Source organism: Dendronephthya gigantea, unplaced genomic scaffold (assembly GCF_004324835.1).
Source record: "Dendronephthya gigantea isolate DGI-Jeju-01 unplaced genomic scaffold, DenGig_1.0 000088F, whole genome shotgun sequence".
In the NCBI taxonomy this organism is placed as follows: Eukaryota; Metazoa; Cnidaria; class Anthozoa; order Malacalcyonacea; family Nephtheidae; genus Dendronephthya; species Dendronephthya gigantea.
The window spans coordinates 367,723-388,985 of NW_021163098.1; the positions used below are offsets into that span (position 1 = coordinate 367,723).

At 36.4% G+C, this 21,263-nt stretch overlaps 1 protein-coding gene and 1 long non-coding RNA gene across 2 annotated transcripts; one reads left to right on the forward strand and one right to left on the reverse strand.

Moving 5' to 3' along the window:
* Positions 1-989: 989 nt before the first annotated feature.
* LOC114533280 (protein cycle-like) lies at positions 990-19,727 on the reverse strand. Its single transcript, XM_028554784.1, has 12 exons — positions 19,542-19,727; positions 19,137-19,188; positions 9,705-9,871; positions 9,420-9,592; positions 7,828-8,128; positions 7,189-7,390; positions 6,429-6,689; positions 5,936-5,990; positions 5,646-5,800; positions 2,466-2,737; positions 1,873-1,996; positions 990-1,646 (listed from the first exon to the last, which is right to left on the reverse strand). The coding sequence occupies exons 1-12, from the start codon at positions 19,558-19,560 to the stop codon at positions 1,295-1,297; spliced, it is 2,133 nt and encodes a 710-aa protein (XP_028410585.1). The 5' UTR covers positions 19,561-19,727; the 3' UTR covers positions 990-1,294.
* On the forward strand, positions 16,496-17,985 carry LOC114533281. The gene is made up of 4 exons (XR_003688036.1): positions 16,496-16,652; positions 16,761-16,839; positions 17,237-17,397; positions 17,717-17,985. It is a non-coding gene; the product is annotated as an uncharacterized LOC114533281 (long non-coding RNA).
* Positions 19,728-21,263: the final 1,536 nt, after the last annotated feature.

Sequence of the window (21,263 nt, forward strand, 5' to 3'; positions counted from 1 at the left end):
CGAGAGTGGACGACGTTTTAAAATTAAAAAAATCGAAAAAATACAAAAGGAACGAAAAAGGCTAGATCAATAACCACCGTGGCACTACACAAAAAACGTTTAAAATTTATAAGCATCTATATACAATTATACACTGATTACGTTGTTGTTGTTTCGATAGAAATGCAAGTTTGTTGTTGTTTCGACAGAAATGCTATGTTCTCACATTTTCAGGTTTGACGATCTGCGAAACCAAAACAAAGTTCGAGTTAACCGGATATATTTGACCAAGGGAAAACAAAATTTGTTCGAATTAGCGAGGAGTTCGAGTTAAGCGAGTTCGAGTTAAGCGGAGTAAATTACTATAAAGAATATTACCAAATCCAAGGGGAATTGGATTTAGTTCGAGTTAGTGAGGAGTTCGAGTTAAGCGAGTTCGAGTTAGCGGGGGACTACTGTATACTATTTAAACTATTTAAAAAGATAAAATGTTTAAGTTTCCTTATAGTGTTTTTTGGCATAATAATTTATAAAAGAGTTCCCAAAGCGGTTCGTACTTGCAGGTGGGACTTGGAAAGTTCTTTCTTTCCGTAATTTTCTATTGCCTGCTTTCGATGGTAGACGTTTTGCAAGCTTGTGGTCAGCATTTGATACAATATCATTGAAGAGTTTTTCGGACAAATATTCACGTCTTTTTTCCAGGGTGGAGATACCAGCTTTGAAAAGAGCATCATTATAAGACAAGTCAGGATATATTGTCCTTAATGCTCTCTTTTGTATACGTTCAATGTCTTTTACAAGATATTGTGGCAAGGAACTATTAAATAATTGGCATGCATATTCAAGAACAGACCTAATGCAGCTACAATAAAATTTGACTAAGTCACCCGAAGCCACATCAGCACGTTTGAGTTGCCTCAATAAATATAAACGCTTAGCAGCTTTCGAAGTTATTGAATTAACATGATCCTTCCACTTAAGATCATTTCTTAAAAGAACTCCAAGCGATTTAACAGTCGTTACCCTTTCCACATTTTGATCGTTTATACGAATTGGTTCATAAACAGGTGGTGGTTGTGCAAAGGATATCATCATTTCTTTGCATTTAATTGGGTTAAGTTGGAAGAGATTATTTCTTGACCAAGTAGAAATATGATCAATGTCCGATTGAAGAAAGCTATAGTCGGACTTTTTAATTACTTAAGATACCGCAGTGTCGTCTGCGAATTTCCACATTACTGTCATAAAAACGCCCTAAACACTCGGATTTACATTAAAATGATCCTTAGTTGAATAGTTACCAAAGCCTACCCAATTATATTAAATCCCACGGCAAATCGTTAAGAAAATTTCCTATATCCTTACTCCCCGCCCTCCCATTACGCATTAAAAATGAAAAACTGTCTTCTACTTCAACTCCACCTGTAGCATTTTCTATCGCATCAAAAGCTCCATCAAAACCTCCTAATTTCCCAAACAACATCTCATCACCCAGGGTGTTGTATTCTTCAGTGGCACTGTCAATAGTATGAGTGATATCAGGCTGACCTCGTTGTATGTTGTCTACATCCAGTGCTGGATGTGGAATTCTCGCCAAGTCATTCAAGACTGTTTGCTGATTATCGTTTGGTGAAAAAACATTGGAATACATTTTTGACCAGGAATCACTGCATGTGAGAAACGAATAAAAATTTAAAGATATTTTGAACAATTATTGTTGTTAAAGCTCCATATAATAATTGAATTAAATACTATACAAATTCATGATTTTTTTTTAAATTAAATCTTCGAAAAGTGGAATAGACTGAGAGGAATAAACTTTTCCACCTATATATTATATAATTTATTATCAAAATTAAGCAACAACTTGGGCTGAAATATCTGCAAACTTACAATTTCAGTCGCTCTTCCTTTTTTTTAGTCTGTTTTGCTTGTGTCATTACACCAACATCATTAGGGCTGTTAAGCTTCTGTGATGCTCTATTTTTATCTAATCCACGTTTTCTTTTTAACTTGTCTGAAAATATATCAGAGGGTACTTGCTCAGAAATCTCAGACAAGGTAAATATGGCAGTTCTACCCTCTTACTAATTTGCATAGTTTGCGGTCAGCAACTAGAAATTGTCTTTGAGTGATGCTGTTTGTTGACTGTTTTGAATCGGTTACCGTTGCATTGGATTGGTCGTTGGCAAGTTCCGGTTAGAAAATAATTAGAGTTTTTGATAGATACAAATAAACCAAGTCTCACTGCCAAAACGTGGCTTACTGTGATGAGGTTGCCCGGCTGTTTTTTGAGTCAAAATTCTATGAGTCGTGATCTAGGGTTAGGGTTGAATTATTTTAAGCCATTGCATACATGCACTAGTAAAAATGCAGTGATAACTCATAACTCATTAGATTCATTTGAACATTAATCTTGGCTGTGATGCACAAGTGGCCTATAAAATGACCGCCTTATATTATTTAAACACTTCGTAATTTCTTACTTTCTATAACATTCATCAGCAACAACAAACTTTCCTCTTTGATTGCAATGTTTTCCATCGCACTAATAGCAACCTTGATTCCCGTTAATTGATCCAGTAACATCCCATTCGCCAGAGTGTTCTGTTCCCTGCTGGCACTGTGTATAGCAACATCGAAATAGTGTTGTGCGTGCTGCATGTTAAGTGCAGGGCTTGGAGATCTAGCAAAATTCTTAGAAACAACTTGCTGGTTTTCTTTCTGTGCATCAACATTTGAAAACTTCAAGTTATTTCTATACGTAAAAAAGCGAGATGAGTTGGTAGGCTACAAATATTTTACACAATATCTCAGATCCTCGATCACTCTAAAGTCAATGCCCGTGAGTCCATTAATATGGCAAATCTGTATTTAAATTTGTCCTGGTTTTAATCTGAGTTTTTAACATCATTGCCAAGTCATATTTTAATTTTACTGTACGCATTGGGGGTGACACCCTTATTTTTCCAAAATTAGACAAATATTTCTTACAATGGAAATATTACATACGAGGGTCACTGGCTATTGGTGGTAAGCTATGATTTTTGGTGTGAAGGACTCGGTTTAAAAACTGGTACGCCGGATGCGATGATTTAGGTCGAACACTCGAGCTTGAGAGAGTTATGTTTTTATGCAGAGATTGTTTTTATGCGACGCTGCCTATATTTAATTAAAACAACGGTTTGTCAAGTCTTAAATTTGACACTTTGGTAATCTTATCTTATTTCACTCTCTCCGTATCTAAAATCGAGTCAATGATTTGAATATAAAGTGCTATACAGTGACTTCGTCCGATGATAAATAACGACTTATGAATTACGACTTTCTGGCGCATGTGAAATATAGCGTGCTCATAATTATGCATAATCTTGTTTATTGCTTAACATACAGAAACGAGTCTCGAATTCATTCTTTTGGAATTTTTGTAAAGAATGCAAATTACTCAATGGCATGCATGCACTCCTTCCCACAGTGACCAATCAGAGTCGGAGAATTGAATGACATGAAACTGTAAGGGAGGCGTGGTTGGTTGCATGCAGATTGTGGAAAACCGTATTTTAACATTTCCTTGTCGGGGCAAGATCTTTTGCCCTCAGATCCAAGCTGTAAAAAAGTCTACAAGAGTTTACAAGAAGCGAACGTGCAACTAACAAGACGTCTACCGTTAGCGCTGTTGATGTAAATTCTTTACAGGTATTTATTAAAAAGCAAGCGATTTTATATGTACGTACCCGCTACGGGTCAAGACGTTTTGTTGCTTTTGAACGGCATTAGCAATGTCGATTGCTGCTATATGGGCCGATTTTGTTGGCCTTTTCAGACTGAATCTTCTGAATATTGGACTTATTTCCCTATCTTAAGTTTTTTGTAACCCATACTTGCTTCCTTATCGGTGATTTAGAACTGAACGATTTTATTTGGGAAAAGGCGCAATATTTTAGAGCTATAGTTTAGTTCATGCTAAATTACAATTCAGATATACAGGGTGTCTCAAAAAAAATACGAAAGCCATCGAAATCACTAATAACAATGTAATTGTTAGAGTTTGAATGACTAGGCACTCTGTTGGGACCCATCACAAGTGTATATTATTTACACACTTGTGAATAAACATTTTCTTTCGAAGAAATAACAAGGCTAACTTAAATTTAATCATTAATAAGTTGCATTAAGTCCCCACGGGCTAAAATTCGTGAACACGGCATTCAAATTTTAACAATAAGTGATTTCAATAGTTTTCGTTTTTTTGAGACACCCTGTAGTAGTCTCTTTGGGCATTCATTCATGACATTTGTGCAGTGAAATGAGTTGACTTTGTAAACCGTGACATGCATGGTAGTCTTAATCAACAACATAATTATTGTGCGTTCTTCGTCCATTTCGCTTGATAATTTTGAGAATGGAATCTTATATCTTAAAATCAAAGCAAAATATGGGATATTTCACTTCTTTTTAACCGGCGCAAGAATTCTGCCAATAGTTCACAAGCGTGTCTTGTAAGAGTGATTTCACATTTCAGTCGCCTGCACCGGAGCATGTTTTGAACGTTCGACTGTGATGTTGATTTTCCCCGGGTGTCAGTCGTGCGCGTGGGGGGGGGGGGCAGATGCCGGCTTTTTTGCATGTGTACATCTTTCGGGAGGCCGGCGGACCCGATTGGCTTTCGGGGACATAGTGTACACCGATGGAATGATTTGCAAAAACTTCCTAGATTAAAGTCTCTGGAGAGATATCCTTTTGATTTGCATTTGTACTCGTTCCCAGACTCTTGCTATATGCTTGCGGTCACGTTTTACACTCGCTGTAAGACCGAGCCATACAAACGATATGGTGCTCATGGTCAGATTTTAGACGTGCTTTCGTAAATTGGACTTTCAGGTATTGCATGGTAGGACATGCAACATACACAGATTAATCAGGCAAAATATAGTAAAAGAGCGGCTGTAGTAGCTATCACTCTCAAGGGATTTTAATCTGTAGGTCACTGCAAACTTCGTGCAAATACTTACGAAATTCACTGGCCTCTGGGTTTTATTCCCAGAACACTGAAAATAAACACTGCAAAATCTCAAAACAGAATTATTGACCAGGACTAATTAGTTGATAAAGGAAATTTATCAAAGGGAGAAGAGGGAAATTTATCTTAAAGCCATGCACTCTAGAAATTTAATAAGATTTTCAAAACGCGCTTAACATCATTTGTTTTTTAAAGCCTCTTGAAAACCGCATACCATTACCTTTCGAAGGCTCGAGAAACGTCCAAGGTCCTCATGTAGCTTTTCATGCTATGCCTTGTGGAGAGTCGAAGATCATCAGGTTAGAGGTGTCCGAAAGAAGTAAAAGATCATATGCTTATGAAACCACTCGAAATTAACAACTGTAAGCCTCGAAAAGAGGCGCAAATCATCAACCTATTTAAAGCTCCGAAAAAAGCCTAGATTTTCCCTCAGTCTTCTTAAAGATCTGAAAGTCGTCAGTTTAAAGTCTCGTGAAGAGTCAAGGATCAACAATTTGAAGCCTTAAGGTAAGCCGAAAATCGTTAATTCGCTAATAAGCATCAAGAAGAGCCGAAGATCATCAGTTAACATTTCTTTTGAAGTCATAACAGAACCAGCAAATACTTTTAATGATTATATTACCAAACAATCGTAACCCACACTTACATTCTCAGTGGTTGTCCCACTTTCTTAGCTTGTTTCGTTTGTACTATAAAACCAATATCACTATCATCACCAGGATTGTCAAACATCTGTGAATCTCTTTCTAGGTCACGTTTCCTTCGTGGCTTGTCTGAAAATTTTGTCACGACAGGCGTTGTCTGAAAAACAATCATTATAACGAACAAGAACAAGAATTATAACAGAAAAGAAATAAGTTCGAACAATTGACTGCAACCGTTGTTCACTATATCGTGTGCAATTGATTGACATAATAACTTGCTGTTATTTCTTACCAGGGTGTTTGTTCCGCTTTGCTTACCACTAGTTCCCAAATTTGGTGGAACTGAACTATATCAAAATAAATAAAACACCTATAATTATGAGCGATTCGAATTGGCTCTTGTCGAAATGCAATTGTGCGTCTGATACAGTCATACAGGGTCAGTGTCTACGCATTAAGTAATAGTTTACATAGAAATTGCCAACAAAGCAAATAAACAGGTGCGTGCAACGGCAACAAATAGAATGTTGGCGTGAATTTTTATCCGACGCATCTCAATGACCCACTCTCCTATATATAAATAATTATCGGATAAAACTTTCCGTGATCTTTTGAAATTGACATTGAGTGCTACTCCTTGTAAGATTTGAACGGTGGCATAATTCGCTACTTGAAATTGCGTCTTTGTGGGAAAAATAGGAGTGCATGTTGGATAGTTCAGTGTATTTCTCTTCCAAGTTTAGTACTGCTAATAACAAAGCATATTCCACGGGCTTTCCACCAACCTCATAATGACATTCCGTGTGGCGACAAAGTCAACTTCTTTCGAATAAGGATTGCGAAACACAACTGAAGTGGTTTTCACTGGGACATAGTGCCCAGCCTTCGCGCGGAATCTATTTATTATCTTCAGCCGCGTCGTACCCTTGTCGGTAAAAGCCTTGTGATGAGCTTCAGCAACAATTCTAAGGTCATCTTTATGAAGGAAACTGTAAGCTGACTTTCCTATCACTTCGTCTGAACAATAACCAAATATCTTCGTGAAGCTAAATTAAAAAAGGCAATAGCTGACCAACCAGTACTTTAATTAGAAATGGTATTGAAAATAACGGCTTGATTTATACTAGAGACGGATCGTCCGTCTAGACGAACTTGTGCAAGCAAAATATAGCTCGTCTTCTAGTTCTTCTTTGGGTAAACACGGATTATCCCCATATAATATTATTTCGTCTATTTAGACGAATATGAATGGGTAGATGCCATGGGTAGTAACGTCTTGACGCATCAACCATCTGTTAGTATAAATACGTGGTTGGGACGAACTGTGGAAAATTCATCATAAAACGGCTCTTGTCAATATTTCCGTGCACTTTCTATAAGCGTGCGATTCTGACATATTCGTCTACATAATTCGTCAATAGATAGTTTGTCTTGTGTTCATACTCAGACGAATAAACTGTCAGTTGGATCATTCGTCCAGAGGGATAATCCGTCGCTAGTGTAAATCGGGCCAATGTGATCCAGAAATGCAAGACTGCTACTTACTTTTGATCGACACGAACAAATGTGGCGTCGGCTCGCTGTCTTGTTTCAAACTCGCGAATCTGTCCAAGCTTGCTGTAGTCTGTTTCCTCGGTATCTATCTCAAGAATACGACCGACAGCGACAAGACAACTGCGAGAGTTGGGATAATTGCTTGATTTCACCTCATTTGGTGGCCATGATTTTAAAAAGCCTTCATATGAAACTAGAAAGAACATCGGAAATGATCAGCTAATTTTTCATGATTTTTCTAAACAAAAAGTCGGAAGTGCGTGCAATGTTTACAGTGCTGTGGTTCAAACCTTTTTGCAAATATTGTCACACAGGTAATAGTCTCGAGAATAGTAGTATCCTGAGTTTTTCTCCCGATCTGCAATGAATGGTGCGTGCAGAAGGTAGTATTGACCTTTCTCATAATGACGTCAAATGCGGAACATCTGATGTTACACGAAGTTTGATTGGTTCTGCAAACAAAAGAGCCACTGAAACTTCATGTAACATTAGACTTTCCGTGACGTTATTGTCAGAGTCATTGCATTTTCATAACATGCAAATGAGAAAAATAGGAAACAAGACCTCATGCAACCATTTCCAGAACTATCATTGTAATCGATCTATTGTAGGAAAGGCTATGAATCTTACTTAAAATAGGATCATTGTCATCTACGAATACATATTTCTTTGTCCTCCAAATGGTTGTTTTTGTCCCCATATTTTTTATATCTTCAGCGTTAGCCACTTTTTTCATACGGCAGAGGAATGATCGTTTAGCTCCTGGGCATAAATTTGCAGCATTCCTAATGCTTTCTTCAAATACGTCTGATTTCTTCACTTCAGTCTCTCTATCTTTGCTCTCTGACACCGCTGTAGATATGTGAGTCCTCACCATAGCAACGTCTTCATCGTGAACTAGTTCATAAAAGTCGAGACCAACCATATCAGCCTAGAAGTATCAATTATAATAAACAGTTGTATTATGAATCCACAGCGACAATGCGAACGTGATATGACTACTGACCTATATTAAATGGACTGAGCGCTCGATCGAGGCCTAAATGCATGTGTCCCCACCGTTGCTCACGTGATATCTATAGGTCCTCGAGTCGATGAAAATTACCTGATATTTGTTTATGTTTGTGGGCAGGCTTATATATTTTTGAAAAACGTTTTTAGTGAGTATCTTGTGCAAATTTGTGGTGTTTTTGACGATTTGAATTCGTAAGAAAGAACGATATTACCTCAGATATGGAAATACAATGTTTTAACAAGTTTTATTACATAAAAAATGTGAAAAAATGTGAACAAGTACAGTACACGTACGTAAATTAACAAATTATTGTACCCAATATTGACTTTTAAAATGCTTACATATTTCTATTGTACATTATAATTATTTAATTTTTGTGAAGTATTCTAGTTTGTCAATTGGCAGAGTTTTCCATGAGAGAGCATTAAAACTTGGACTGTTGTTACATTTATACTTTCAATACGTTGTTGACATGAGCATCTCCTGGATATTTAAAAAGCATAAAGCTAGGCCCTCTGCAGTTATTGTCATTGTATATATTCCTTTTTAAAAATTAAGTAAATTTTCATTTTCTTTTTTTTTTGTTTCATCATTTTCGTCTCGAATTTATATTTATCAACAGCACAAATGTTTCGACCGAAATCGCTTGTCAGGTTAAACAAGTTTAGACCAGAAAAAGAAAATACTCTAAGTAAGAATAATATAACATTTAAGAAAACGAACTTAAAGTTTATATCATATATTTAATTAACTTTTAATATCACTCACTCCGAATCCGAATTACGAGCCAGCTATTTCCGATCAGCAAATTAACACAAGAGAGCAAAATAAGGACCTATTCGACGTGGCAACAGTGGTCCCATCTAGCTCCTGATTAAATAGGTCGCGCGCTCAGTCCATCTAGTATAGGTCAGTGGATATAACAACTGCTTGAAATAGGTAGCAGTCGTCTTGACGTGTCGACCTGAATGCTTTCAGTAAGTAATTGCACTTCATACAACGCTTCTGGCGAAGAAGTTAAGTGAAATCGAAAGGTGTTTTCGGTTGTCTATTTTAAGAAGTTGTTACGTCGCATTTGTGCGAACCACACACCAGCGATTACAGTCAAATGTATAAGTTATCATCACTTATCCTATACGTTGCTCTTTAGAGCCACCATTTTGAATCATTCGTGGGATAATGCATGTTGCATTATAAAACAATATACCTGAGAAATATTCAAAATCTTCTCAACTGAATCTGTGACATACAAGACCTGTCCACGTTCACACTCAACAACGATTATAAATCCACCTGAGGCCTCCGTAATCAGGTTCCTTAAATCATCATCCGACATAAAACTTGGTTTATGGTTTGTTTCTTTTGAAAGTTCTGTGGAGCCTGAGGAGAGTATCATGGCAATAAATTAGACATTGTAAAGGTATTAATCATATGTGTTTGGATATTCAACACAACAACAGGCTTGCAGCGTCGAGTATTGCGTTTTGCTTACCTTGCAAAAATTTCATATGCTGGACTGCAGAGCTCAGCACCGTTATTTGGTCAGGTCTTCTACTCCCAGCTGAGGGTGGTAAGGGGATCATTGTTGATAAGTCATTGATGGACTGGTTCATTTTATTCCGAAGTCTTTTCATAATATCATTATGGGAATTTCTAGAACTGAAGAAGTACCATATAGTTTAAAATAGATATCGAAGCTCTTTGAACCCAAATGGAATTGGACTAACCATCGTTGTAGAAAATAGATTTGGATGGCGAAACACAAATAATTCCATGTTCAATAAATTTTTAATTCACGAATTTACTCCTTGGGATTCGTTTGGGATTACGTTTAGGATTAGGTCTATGTTTGATTAGGGTTAGGATTAGGTGATTTAGGTCTATGTTTGATTAGGGTTAGAATTTGGTCTATGTTTGATTAGGGTTAAGATTAAGTCTATGTTTGATTAGGGTTAGGATTAGGTGATTTAGGTCTATGTTTGATTAGGGTTAGAATTTGGTCTATGTTTGATTAGGGTTAAGATTAAGTCTATGTTTGATTAGGTCCCTAATCATAATAAATTATATGAAGACTAGTCTGCATTCTCTTTCTCACCCCAGGATTGGGGAGATTTGTTTATTATGCAGAGTGGTGTCATAAATGTGTTATTTGCAATATTATTAGGAAAGTTGAAGAGGGAAGGAAATGATCGACCAAAATCTTTTCTAAGAGTTTACCTGCCATATATTATTATCGTTTTATAAATGTTTCGTTGCATAACCCTTCGGGGCATAATCAATTCGTTTGTTATAAATTAATACCCCTTCTTGTTTTAAGCGGAAATACGCGGAAACGGTTTTGAAATGGTCATGAAGACGTCAGATCATTCGATATATCTGTTATAGGGAAGACAAAAGATATATGCCGAATGCTTGTGTTTAATCTGGTAAAGGGGCACCCTATAAGTTTTTTACGTTGTTATGGTAATTCGTTCTTGAAGTGCACAACTTGAGCAGCATGACAACGCTCAACTACGCTGTTCTTTCCCTGGAGCTAATTTAACACCTGACGAGTGACGGAAATCAACACCCTTTGCTTCGCAACGCCTTTGTTTATCTATTCTTTTAACAATTCTCTTCGCTTTACACTCGCTTTTCAAGCGCTAAATTCCAATGTACTGCCAGTTTGGTAACCGGCACAAAGACGAAATTGTGAAAATGTTACAATGAGTCACCAACCTTGTAAGCTGAAAAATTAGCTTTACCAATTACCACAGCGGGAAATTCAAGCTAATTTTTTAGCTTACCCGGTTGGTGACTCAGTGTAGCATCTATAGTCATGCTATGCAAATATTTTGGTGTTCATTGGCTGTGAAAACAATGAATTTCTAAAGAATTGCCTGGAAACAATAAACTTCTAAAGAATTGTCAGGCTTGGCCACTGAAAATTAGTCAACCGCACTTGTGTAATTAATTTTGTAAACAAAATAATGTCCTTTGCAAGAGAAAGATTGCTGGATGAATAATAATGCCCTAGAAATCTGGGTCCGGTTGTTCATGCAAATGCCGGTTAGCTTAACTCCGTCTTAACAATTAAACGTTTACAACAATATTTTTAATCGCTTGCTTAAAAAGTTGAATATCTTTTCCATAACTATTTTCTGGACCAACAAAAGCCATGTTTTATAAATGTCAGTTTTAAAATGAACAGCGGTTCAGAAGCACTTAAACCAAAACAGTGGATCAAAATTTATTTCAGGGTTAGCGCTAACCCAGCTTTGAACAACTGGCCCCAAGTGTTACTTTTGGTCACGCTGTTTCTTTTCATCATTTGCATAACTCATCACTGTTTCTTAACTGTTGAGATTGTTGACGTCCACTGCGCTTTTTGTTTCAGAAGGCGATGAAAACATCAAGGTCGGTGCATGATTACCGTTAGAAATATCGAAAAGTACTTGCTTGGCTGTTCAGTGATTTGGCAAAAAAGATTTTTAAATTCGCTGTTATTAGTTTTAAGGTTTTTGATATTGTATATCTGACAAATATGACTGATATTTGACATTTTTATATGTTAAAAGATGGGAAAGTTTTATCAAGTGTTTTATATAACAAAACATGCTTAATTGTGGTAATTATTATTCAATTTATAAACCTTCATTCAGTCACAAGATAAAGACACATATATCTTATGTTACATTTTCACATATCGAAATTACAATAATAATATCAATAACCATGTGTCTGTTCAATGACTCATGGATTAGTTTACTTGAACGCTCTGCCTCTAGATCCGAAAATTCTGGCGACGGATGGTAAACATCACATGCATGTGAGGACATTCAATATTGAAAATTTTTCATCAGTGGATACATTGCATGGTTCTTCATTGATTTCTTTTGTTATCAGTTTTTTCTTTGAGGCTTTGATGCACTTTTTGTTGCTCGTCGTTTGACGTTTGAGGCAGAATTAGGCTCCCATGTAGAAGTTCATTATAGTGAAAAATTATTTTCATATCTGTTGTAAAATAACTCGTCAACTTTATTTTTCTATTATTTAACGGACCATAATTATTCACGCATACAATTGATAATCGACCCATGCAAATATTGCATGCATGTCTGCTCAACCTAATTTTCATCTTTAATTCTAATTGACTAAGCCTCCTAGGCTCATTACCCCACTGAAGTGTTTTAGTTTTTTTTTCAAGTTTCACTTTACATTATCCTTTAAATCATGCGGAGGAAATACCGTATCGATGGCTAAAATAATGCATCTTTGCGGTTATGTATGATTACGGTCAAAGAACATATTCTTAGAACTCAACATATCATTTTAACGAACTTAACTCCTCGCGGAGAGATTTGGCGCCGAAGGACAGCCACAAACAAATAAGAAGTCAATGAGGGTGAATATCGTAAGGCCATTTTCATTAAGACATTGTAATTACACTTGGCAGTGCTAAAATGATTACTGTAAGGACGACCATTAGTGGAATCAACTTCAGCTTTGTCGGTCCATTTAAAATTTTCCCACAAGTAACTTTGCAAGGCACTTTGAAACCGGTGATGAAAAATGATTTCGAATTTAACAACCACAGTGCAAGATTTTCATTTTTAGAGCACAGAATAGGGACGACGATTTGTAATTACTGATATTAATACGTTTAGTCAGTATAATAATGTCCTTGTTGTATAAAACTCTTTAACTATACATATACATACATACAGGGTCTTAATTTCGAGTGGAATTATACACACTTTCTGTCCTTAGCTACGGTTAAAAGTTAACTAGTCTTTTATACAACTGGCCCCAAGCCCCTGTACGTTGCGGCAAGGCCATAACGCAATTCGAGCGCAATTGACGTGGCGCTGCGCTAATCACAGAGTAGGTAATTAATCTATATGCATAATAATTATATCATTCAGAATCATGCGATTTGGAAGACAAAGAGAGTACGGATAAAAAATCCCTTAAAATGAAGCAACAGTGCGACGATGTCGTTTTCTCAGCTAAGAGTGCGCTGTGCAATGACATAATCTCCTGTCTGAGATTATTTTAGTCTTTAGACTCTGATTGACACTTTTTGAAGAGTTACTAAATATATAGCGGTGGTGACGTCAAACTGTCTTTTTTTAAAAACCGCACAGGAAACGTAATAAGCTTGTAAGGCTTGGTTTGACGTCGAACTTTTCATGTGCCGAACTTAATGTTAACACAGTTAACAAGACCCTGCTAGACGTTAAGGTCGCGTCATACAGAAATTAAGTATGACCTGGTCTGCACGAGGTCTTGTTGACTGACTTATATAGAAGTGTTGGCGTTTTCGAACTTATGAATTAAGTTTTACTTTTACATGAACACATCGCATGAATCATGGTCTTTATTGATAAATAGAGGAACACAATACGAGATTGGTGGTAAATGCTACTCATAGTGACGTCCAAAGCATACCGGGCAATAAAGAGTCTAAGAAAAAACTCTACTTGACTTGACCCGGCTGGGAATTGAACCCACGACCTTCGGGGTGATACTAGTGAGATCTCGTGAGATTGTATGTGATTTTATTCAGTTTGATCAGAGTATTCAGCGAATTCAAGATAATCAACTTTGGTTGAACATAAATGTTGAAACCAGGAGAGACAATGCAGAACAGCCCATCTCGAAAGCGCTCGACATCTTTTAGTGTAGACTTTGTGTGCTCGGAGTGTGCAGGTATTTGTAAATTGTAATGAGCGTAAAGATGAGGATAGCACTTGCTAGCATTTTGACCGATTTCTTGATTCTTCTATATTGCTTCGAAGGTGAAACGAAATATGCCCAAAGTGAATACACCACGTGATATTATAATAGAGCTAATGATAGGAGCATTGGTTAACCGTAGCCTATAGCAACTTACCTGTGCGCAGGTCCCCGATTAGGGTGATATGGCTGCAGCTAGCCGCTGGGGGTCGACCCGAGAGGAAAATAATAATAATAAAAATAAAAATAACCAAGCCGAAACTATAGGTCGCTGTCGCTACGCGACCAATGACACAATGCTCATGTATGTAAAAGTTCGACGCACTGAGCTATATAATAATTCCTGGAGGACCGGCTCGTCATTTTTCGGTAACTTCGCCGCCATCTTTTTGAAGCCACCAACATGGCGGATTTCACCCTTCTGCGCAACCGCAGAAGCTCTGCTGACGCCACATGGTTCCTTTTGACCATGGTATTTACCACTGACCAGGCTCAATTCTGAGCCCGCTACAGCAGCATTCTCCCCCCTGGATTTTGTAAATAACAATTCTCCCCCCTGGTTTTTATATTTTTTTGCCGTGATCATGAAATATTTTTGTTTTTGAAATGTTTTTAGGTTGTTTTTTTGATATTTTTCGCCCTGACATACAATAAAGTTTTATTTTAAGATGAATACAAGTCATACACGCTGTTTTTGCCAGTGCGGGAACAAATATATATTAAAATATGGAAAAATGTGGACAAACTAAAGATTTTAAATACTGACACGAACTGACAGGTTTATTATTTTATTTTCGTAATAATAATTTTGTTATTTATACTTTCCAACATGAAAGTTTACAAATGTTTGAATGTTTTGGCACTATCCTCGCATATTTTGAAGACAACTAGGAATTTATGGGCAACAAATTTGACTTTCTAAACCCTAAACTTAACTGATGAATTGTAGGAAGTATGTAATCAGTATTTAGTATCTGATGTTGTCTTCAAGACTTTATATCTATGCACAATACAAAATCCAAAGTTCAGGCAAAATGCTGGGCAGCTGACTAATACTAAGTGCAGGAATATAGCTTCAACCAAGAATCATATTTGCATAATATACTTTTCATTCAAGTCATTAACTTGTACCTTTATAGGCTATAAAAGTTTTCAGCATTCTCTAATTGCATCCCTGGACCCCTGGTCATAGTAAAGAATAACATTTATCCCTCCATAGGCTCCACTGATTAGCCTAATGAATATAGCCATCTTGGAGGTTGATACCATAAACAGAAAGTTATAAAAGTTGCTGCACATTGAAAACACACTGCTCAGTCAATGCATGTTTATTTTTATTTCATTCATTAATAAATATGACAAATGGTATAAAAACACCAGCAAACAACAAAATCAGATAACATGGTAATGAAGAATAACAATGCACAGTCATAAAATGCATGAACTTCATCCTGAAAAATAAAAATGGAGATATGATCAAGATTTATTCACAAGGTGCAAGAAGCTAAAAAATAAATTAAAAGCTGTGATAATTGATCATTTCACTTTGGATTTGACAAGGTAAAAAAGATAATATATTAACTAGGCTTTAATAGGGCTCACTATCAGAGGGTGGAATTAATTTACACTGTTTACAGCATCTTATCATTCTGTATCAGCACCCTCAGATCATGTTAATTGATGTTGGGTGGCATCAATAGAAGTGTGACTATAGTAGACTCACTGGGGAAATGGTTAACCTATTAACATTGATATTTGCTATCATGAAAACAACATAGACCAAACTCAAAAGATTGACAGTGCCAGGAATTTAATTTTTTCCCCACACAAGTTAAGAAAAAATGATAAAATTTGGGTATATAACATTGCACTGACAGCACTGTAATGTACCAAAAGGCGAAAATACACTGTTAATTTTGAAGTGTTAAAATAGCACCACCGTAGGTGCCAAATCAACACCATGCGGTGGTGTTAAATAGAAAGTGCTATTTTGGCACCAACTTCGGTGCTAATTTAACACCACCAAATCTGGGATTACGCTAAAAGTGTCAATGTGACACCATATTACCAGCACCATTGTTAGGTGCCAAAATGACACCTCTTTTGCCGACGGAAAGTGTTAAAATAACGCCATATAGGGAGTTAAATATGGGGTGTCAAAATAACACCAAATGGCGGATAGGCCAGGAAAGAGCATGTTTGTTTTTTTTAAGTTATTGGAAAATAAATTTGTATTTTTGAATGAGATGATTTTGGAACAAAGAATTCCCGTGCGTTTTCGCACAACTATTTATCTAAAAGACGACATGGAAATTCGGCTTGTTGCTATGAATACGTCAGATACGTTTCTATATAAAAAAAACCCCGAGATACATCGATAGTGATCCATTGTCCTTTTTATTTTATCAAACTATGTTATTTTGTGCTATGTAGTGATTGCTACAAAGTAAATATTTCGCAATCGCGTATAGGCATACTATGTATGTCCATATAAGGAACGAAATATGACACGTGTAGGCGCTTGCATGCAAATTTTTTGAGCGCGTCGTTTGAAAACTCTTCTGAATCGTATATTCATTGAGATGTTTATGCTGCTGTGTTAAAGACGTTATGAGCGTATTTACTCAACTATTTTTGTACTTCTAAATATCCTGAACAACAACGGACTCCCATAAGGAAATTTCAAGGCAATTGGTTGTGGTATTATCTCAGAAATATCTTCGTAAGTGTTTGAATTTGATCAAATACAGACATATACAGTATCCATGTTCGCTCAAGTCAAACGGCCAAATCGCCAAACAAACAAATGTGTGCTATTTTTTTATTCTAGAGAAGCCAAATGACGTATTCTACTTTACTGCGATCTCTTCAGCAAGCTGTGGTCAAAGAAAATATCATTGCAATAATAGGTATCTATTCATATTTACTTTACCGTAATTTTATGACGCGTCTTCGCTTGTCTCTTATATTATTGACATAATTTAGCGATATTTTATCCTATATCAACGATTGTCCGCGCTCTATTTTCATATATTAACGATAATCCTTACTCTATTTTGATAAATTTGATGTTAGAGGGCAAGTTATTTGTTTAAAATCAATGCCTGTGTATGTCTTTTGATAAAATTATTACTGTAAGAAATATAATCTCCTACAGGTTACCTGAGAGTCCCATTTAGCCTGTCATTTTTCAAATTCACATTTATATTTTAGTCAAATAACAAAGTATGTTTCCATAATTTAGTAAAATCATTTTCTTTTGCAAGTAAGGTTTGCAACTGAACACATTCCATTATTTTGTTGCAGGTAAAGGCAGAATTTGGAAGTGAAATGTGCAAGAACAAATTGGTCCATGGTATGGCTGGCAAATTTCAATCAGGAATGCCAAAAATTGGGCCAAGAATTATGTATTGGTTCTTTCGAACAGGATAGAAACAAGAAACAAGATTAGCTGCACAGAGAATCAGGTAAATCATGCAATTAATATACCATAATTTTCCCAAAGACAAAATTACAATGTCACCTGTAGTTTATTGCCCCACAATCTGCAATTTAGACTGTCTTTATCCAATGCTTAGTGTGCCTATTATAGTTTTGGTAACCTAACTAGATTTTCTGCTATTGATATTTGATAAACAATTTGTTTTTCAAAACAGACATTCTGAGGATAGCTTGTGGTTGCTTTAGGTCTAACTGAAGGAGAATCTCTCCTCTTTATGTTAAGAAACCTTGTGGGCTGATTTGACTTGCTAATAATACTAATGATTATTGATAAATTTATCTTAGGGTTGATGACTCCATATACAGATGAGGACATACAAATAATAAAAAATGGCCATGGAAGAACATGCTGGGAAGTGAGTTTTTGTGGATAAATTTATACGAACTTGACATTGCTTGTCGAAAATTGTAATGTTGCATTATAAGAACTTGACATTGATTGTCGAAAATTGTAAATATTAGTCTGGTTGTTTTTTGTAAATAGTCCTGCAGGAGCAATTGTAAATATGCAACTGTGACCAAATATATTGATTTTTTGTTTCCTTGTATAAGTGTCATTAATTTTGATTTAGATATGATTACTGATGTAAGAACTGCACATTAAATTGCAGTAGGTAAAAAGGTGCTGCTTTAACACCAAATGTAGTGCTATTTAAACACCCAAAGGTGTTATTCTGACACCAGAATGGGCGTTGATTTAGCACCAGGGATTGGAGTTAATTTAGCACCCAGGTCATGGTGTTAAAATAGCACCTCTACAGGTGTTATTTTTGCCATATTCATTCAACACCTTTTTTGGTGCTAATTTAACACCTTCAAATTAACAGTGTAGTATCTTTGCTGCTTGTACCACACGTTTTGATGGATTTATTGTCTCAGAGGCTTTGGTAATCAGTTTATACTATAGTCCAAACTCGAAAGGCCAAAAAATTTATAGTAAAAAAAGTTGAAAAACGGCTTACCTGGATGTTAAAAAAGATAAAATAAGAGCAAAATGAGAAAATTCACTCTACCGATAGGTGAATTCACAACGTCAGACGCAGAGCACGAAGCTACGTGTCCTTTCCATTTGTTGAACAGGGAAAAAGAGAAACACTTTTATCCTTTTTATATGAAAAACAAAAGAATATATACGGAAAGCTGAAAATATTTTCATAAAAATCGGGAGGGTGATGCACACAGTTTTTCACCTTGTATCGCGGTATGTCAGTGGTAACTACCATGAGCAAAAGGAACCATGTGGCGTCAGCAAAGCTCAAAATCCGCCATCTTAGTGGCTTCACTTTTTTGACAGGAGCCGGTCCTCCAGGAATTATTATATAGCTCAGTGGTTCGACGTCTAAAGGACGCCTAAATTCGCTTAAACGGATGATTGTACATTTTTAGCTCTCGATATGCGGAGAACATTATTAAAACAGTGTTTCGAAGCATGGTCTCAGCTTGCAGCGTTAGCCGGCCAAATTCGCATGAAAAAGGTGTAGGTATTACTAAATTACAAGATAGGGCCTTAATTTGCTGGATTGCCTGTATATAAACACCTCCAGATTATGACCAAGAATGTTCCACCGCACATACACCCTTCATAACCACATACTTGTCCTACCAGGCGAATTCATGGTGGCATGCATAATTATATTAATTGATATGTCAACAAATACAATCTCTGAGTCTGGTGAAATAATACACAGTACAAATAACGACTCACTTCTTTGCCACCCCCAGTTGCGGCCTTGAGATCTCCAGTCCAACTTTGCCGTCTGAAAGTTAAAAAAGTTATTTTAATTAAATGCATCATTTGCTAGACTCGCATTGATCATCTATAGGCACTTTCGACTTGGATACATCCAGCACACATTGCACTATTAATTTACAACAGAGTTGCAAGTGTATAGATTTTTAAGATAGCTTGAAGAAAACTACATAATCATATAAGCGTCTTTTAAAAAAACAAAGAAAACTTCGATGATTTTTTTGATATTGGATGACCCGACCCTTCCAAGCGTTCTGTTCGATCGAAGCGTGGAAATTTCTTTATTTAGGTTGTTCATTTGCCCGAAGTCTGTACAAACTGTCATGATACATGATTTAAAACTACCACAAAATTAATTACCCTCATTATTTGACAGCATCTGTGCTACTGGGTTTCTGGGTAATACGGTAATACAGCTTCGCAATGACTCATCTACGATGCTTCTTCTCTCTCGCTCCAAGCAAAAAATATCAGTTGCGTGCTTGTGTTTGTCGTGTTTGCGACGTTTTGCGGCACATGCACACACGCAGCTGTCGGTATATTCACTCACCCGACTGTTGACGTTATAACAAGTTTCTCAATTGTGCGGTCACAGCAAAGGCATCACCAGTGTATTCATGCGTGCGTGATAACGTCATACGTCACCGAACATATTCAAGCATGAAAACGTTTATACGTATAGGCATTGTAACGACTTTTTCGTTTGCCGTTATAGAGATAATCGAAAATGTTGGTGTATTTATTCAGGTCTCAGATATTAAAACCGGGCTTATTGCCGATGTAGGGTAATACCTTTCGGACCTGTTCCGATGGCAGTGCACATAACGTGTTCATGCATGTTGAAAGTTTAGGAAAGCAACTCAGTTCGGCATTTATTCAGCGCCAAAAGCCACCATCTTTAAGTGTGTAATTTATGTCCTGGCAGGACATAAATTCGGTGGTTGTTGTTTATAACTGTAAGACCAAACCTGCAATTTTATTTAACGATCTCTTACGAAGCAACATTAAATTGACTCCATAGAGCGGCATAGGCAAAGGAAGTCGTTATAAATAAATTATGAAAATTTGAATGTATTAAGTGACTCGTCAAAATGCATGCATAATATGTCAACGCAATTTTTTGTTGCCTTGAGTCTATTCCGCTTTTTTTTGCTTTATGCATGCCTGCTAAAAAGCGTTCAGTGTGAAACACTAGCTGCGAAACAGCTTTTGTTGTTTTCTGGCTACGCTCTTTAACACTTCAGTTGACAAAGGCAAAATCGCTCAAACGCATCTGCCTCGATTTACTGATAGAAAGGAAAATATTCAAAAGTACTAACTGAATTGTGAAATTTATAATTATATCTCACCACTCAGCCTCTAACTTTAAATTCGAAATATAGCAGACTATGGTATATTCGATGAATCGACCATGGTCGAGTATATACCATTTTCCGGTATATTCCGAATTTAAGGTTATGTCAAGTGCACCGAAAGATGGTTTTTTCGACCATGGTCGAGTGCGGTTGGTATATTTGACCTCCGTATGTCACATTCGAATATGTCACGTTCGAGTGACACTGATAACGAGTTTCAAAAAATTTCCCGCTATTTCAATTGTTGTTGTTGTGAAAATGAAAAAGTTTGGTTCGTATATAAAACGAAATTAACGGTGGAAATACAAGTTAAAACACTTAAAAGACATCTTTGGATGAGTAAAATTTATTCAACTTTAAAGTTTAGGCTATATTTTAAAAAATATTCGCTTTTATATTAGTCAATCGCAGCGTCTTACTTGTCGTCTTTGTATGTATTTTTGTCACTCTGATTTTAGTCCATGTAATAAAAAGAAGATTACACGGTTCGCTCAAAGATATGGATTTTATCTTCTCGTGTCAAGTTGCCACTCGAACATAAAATTTGCTCGCGCGACATTATAAAATTGAATTAATTAAATTACTTTTCGGTGTAATTGCGGTTTATCGATTATTTTATCGAAATTAATATACTCTAGGTACAGGGTGCATACTAAAACAATTAGACAACTCGCCTTCGTTGTCTATAATTGTTAAACATTCCACCTTGGTGAGGTCGAATATACTA

Coding starts and splice junctions, on each gene's coding strand:
- LOC114533280 (XM_028554784.1), bottom strand. Junction 7,391..7,827: donor TGACAATGATCCTATTTTAA/GTAAGATTCATA, acceptor TGTTCTTTCTAG/TTTCATATGAAGGCTTTTTA. Junction 6,690..7,188: donor TTTGTTCGTGTCGATCAAAA/GTAAGTAGCAGT, acceptor TTTTTAATTTAG/CTTCACGAAGATATTTGGTT.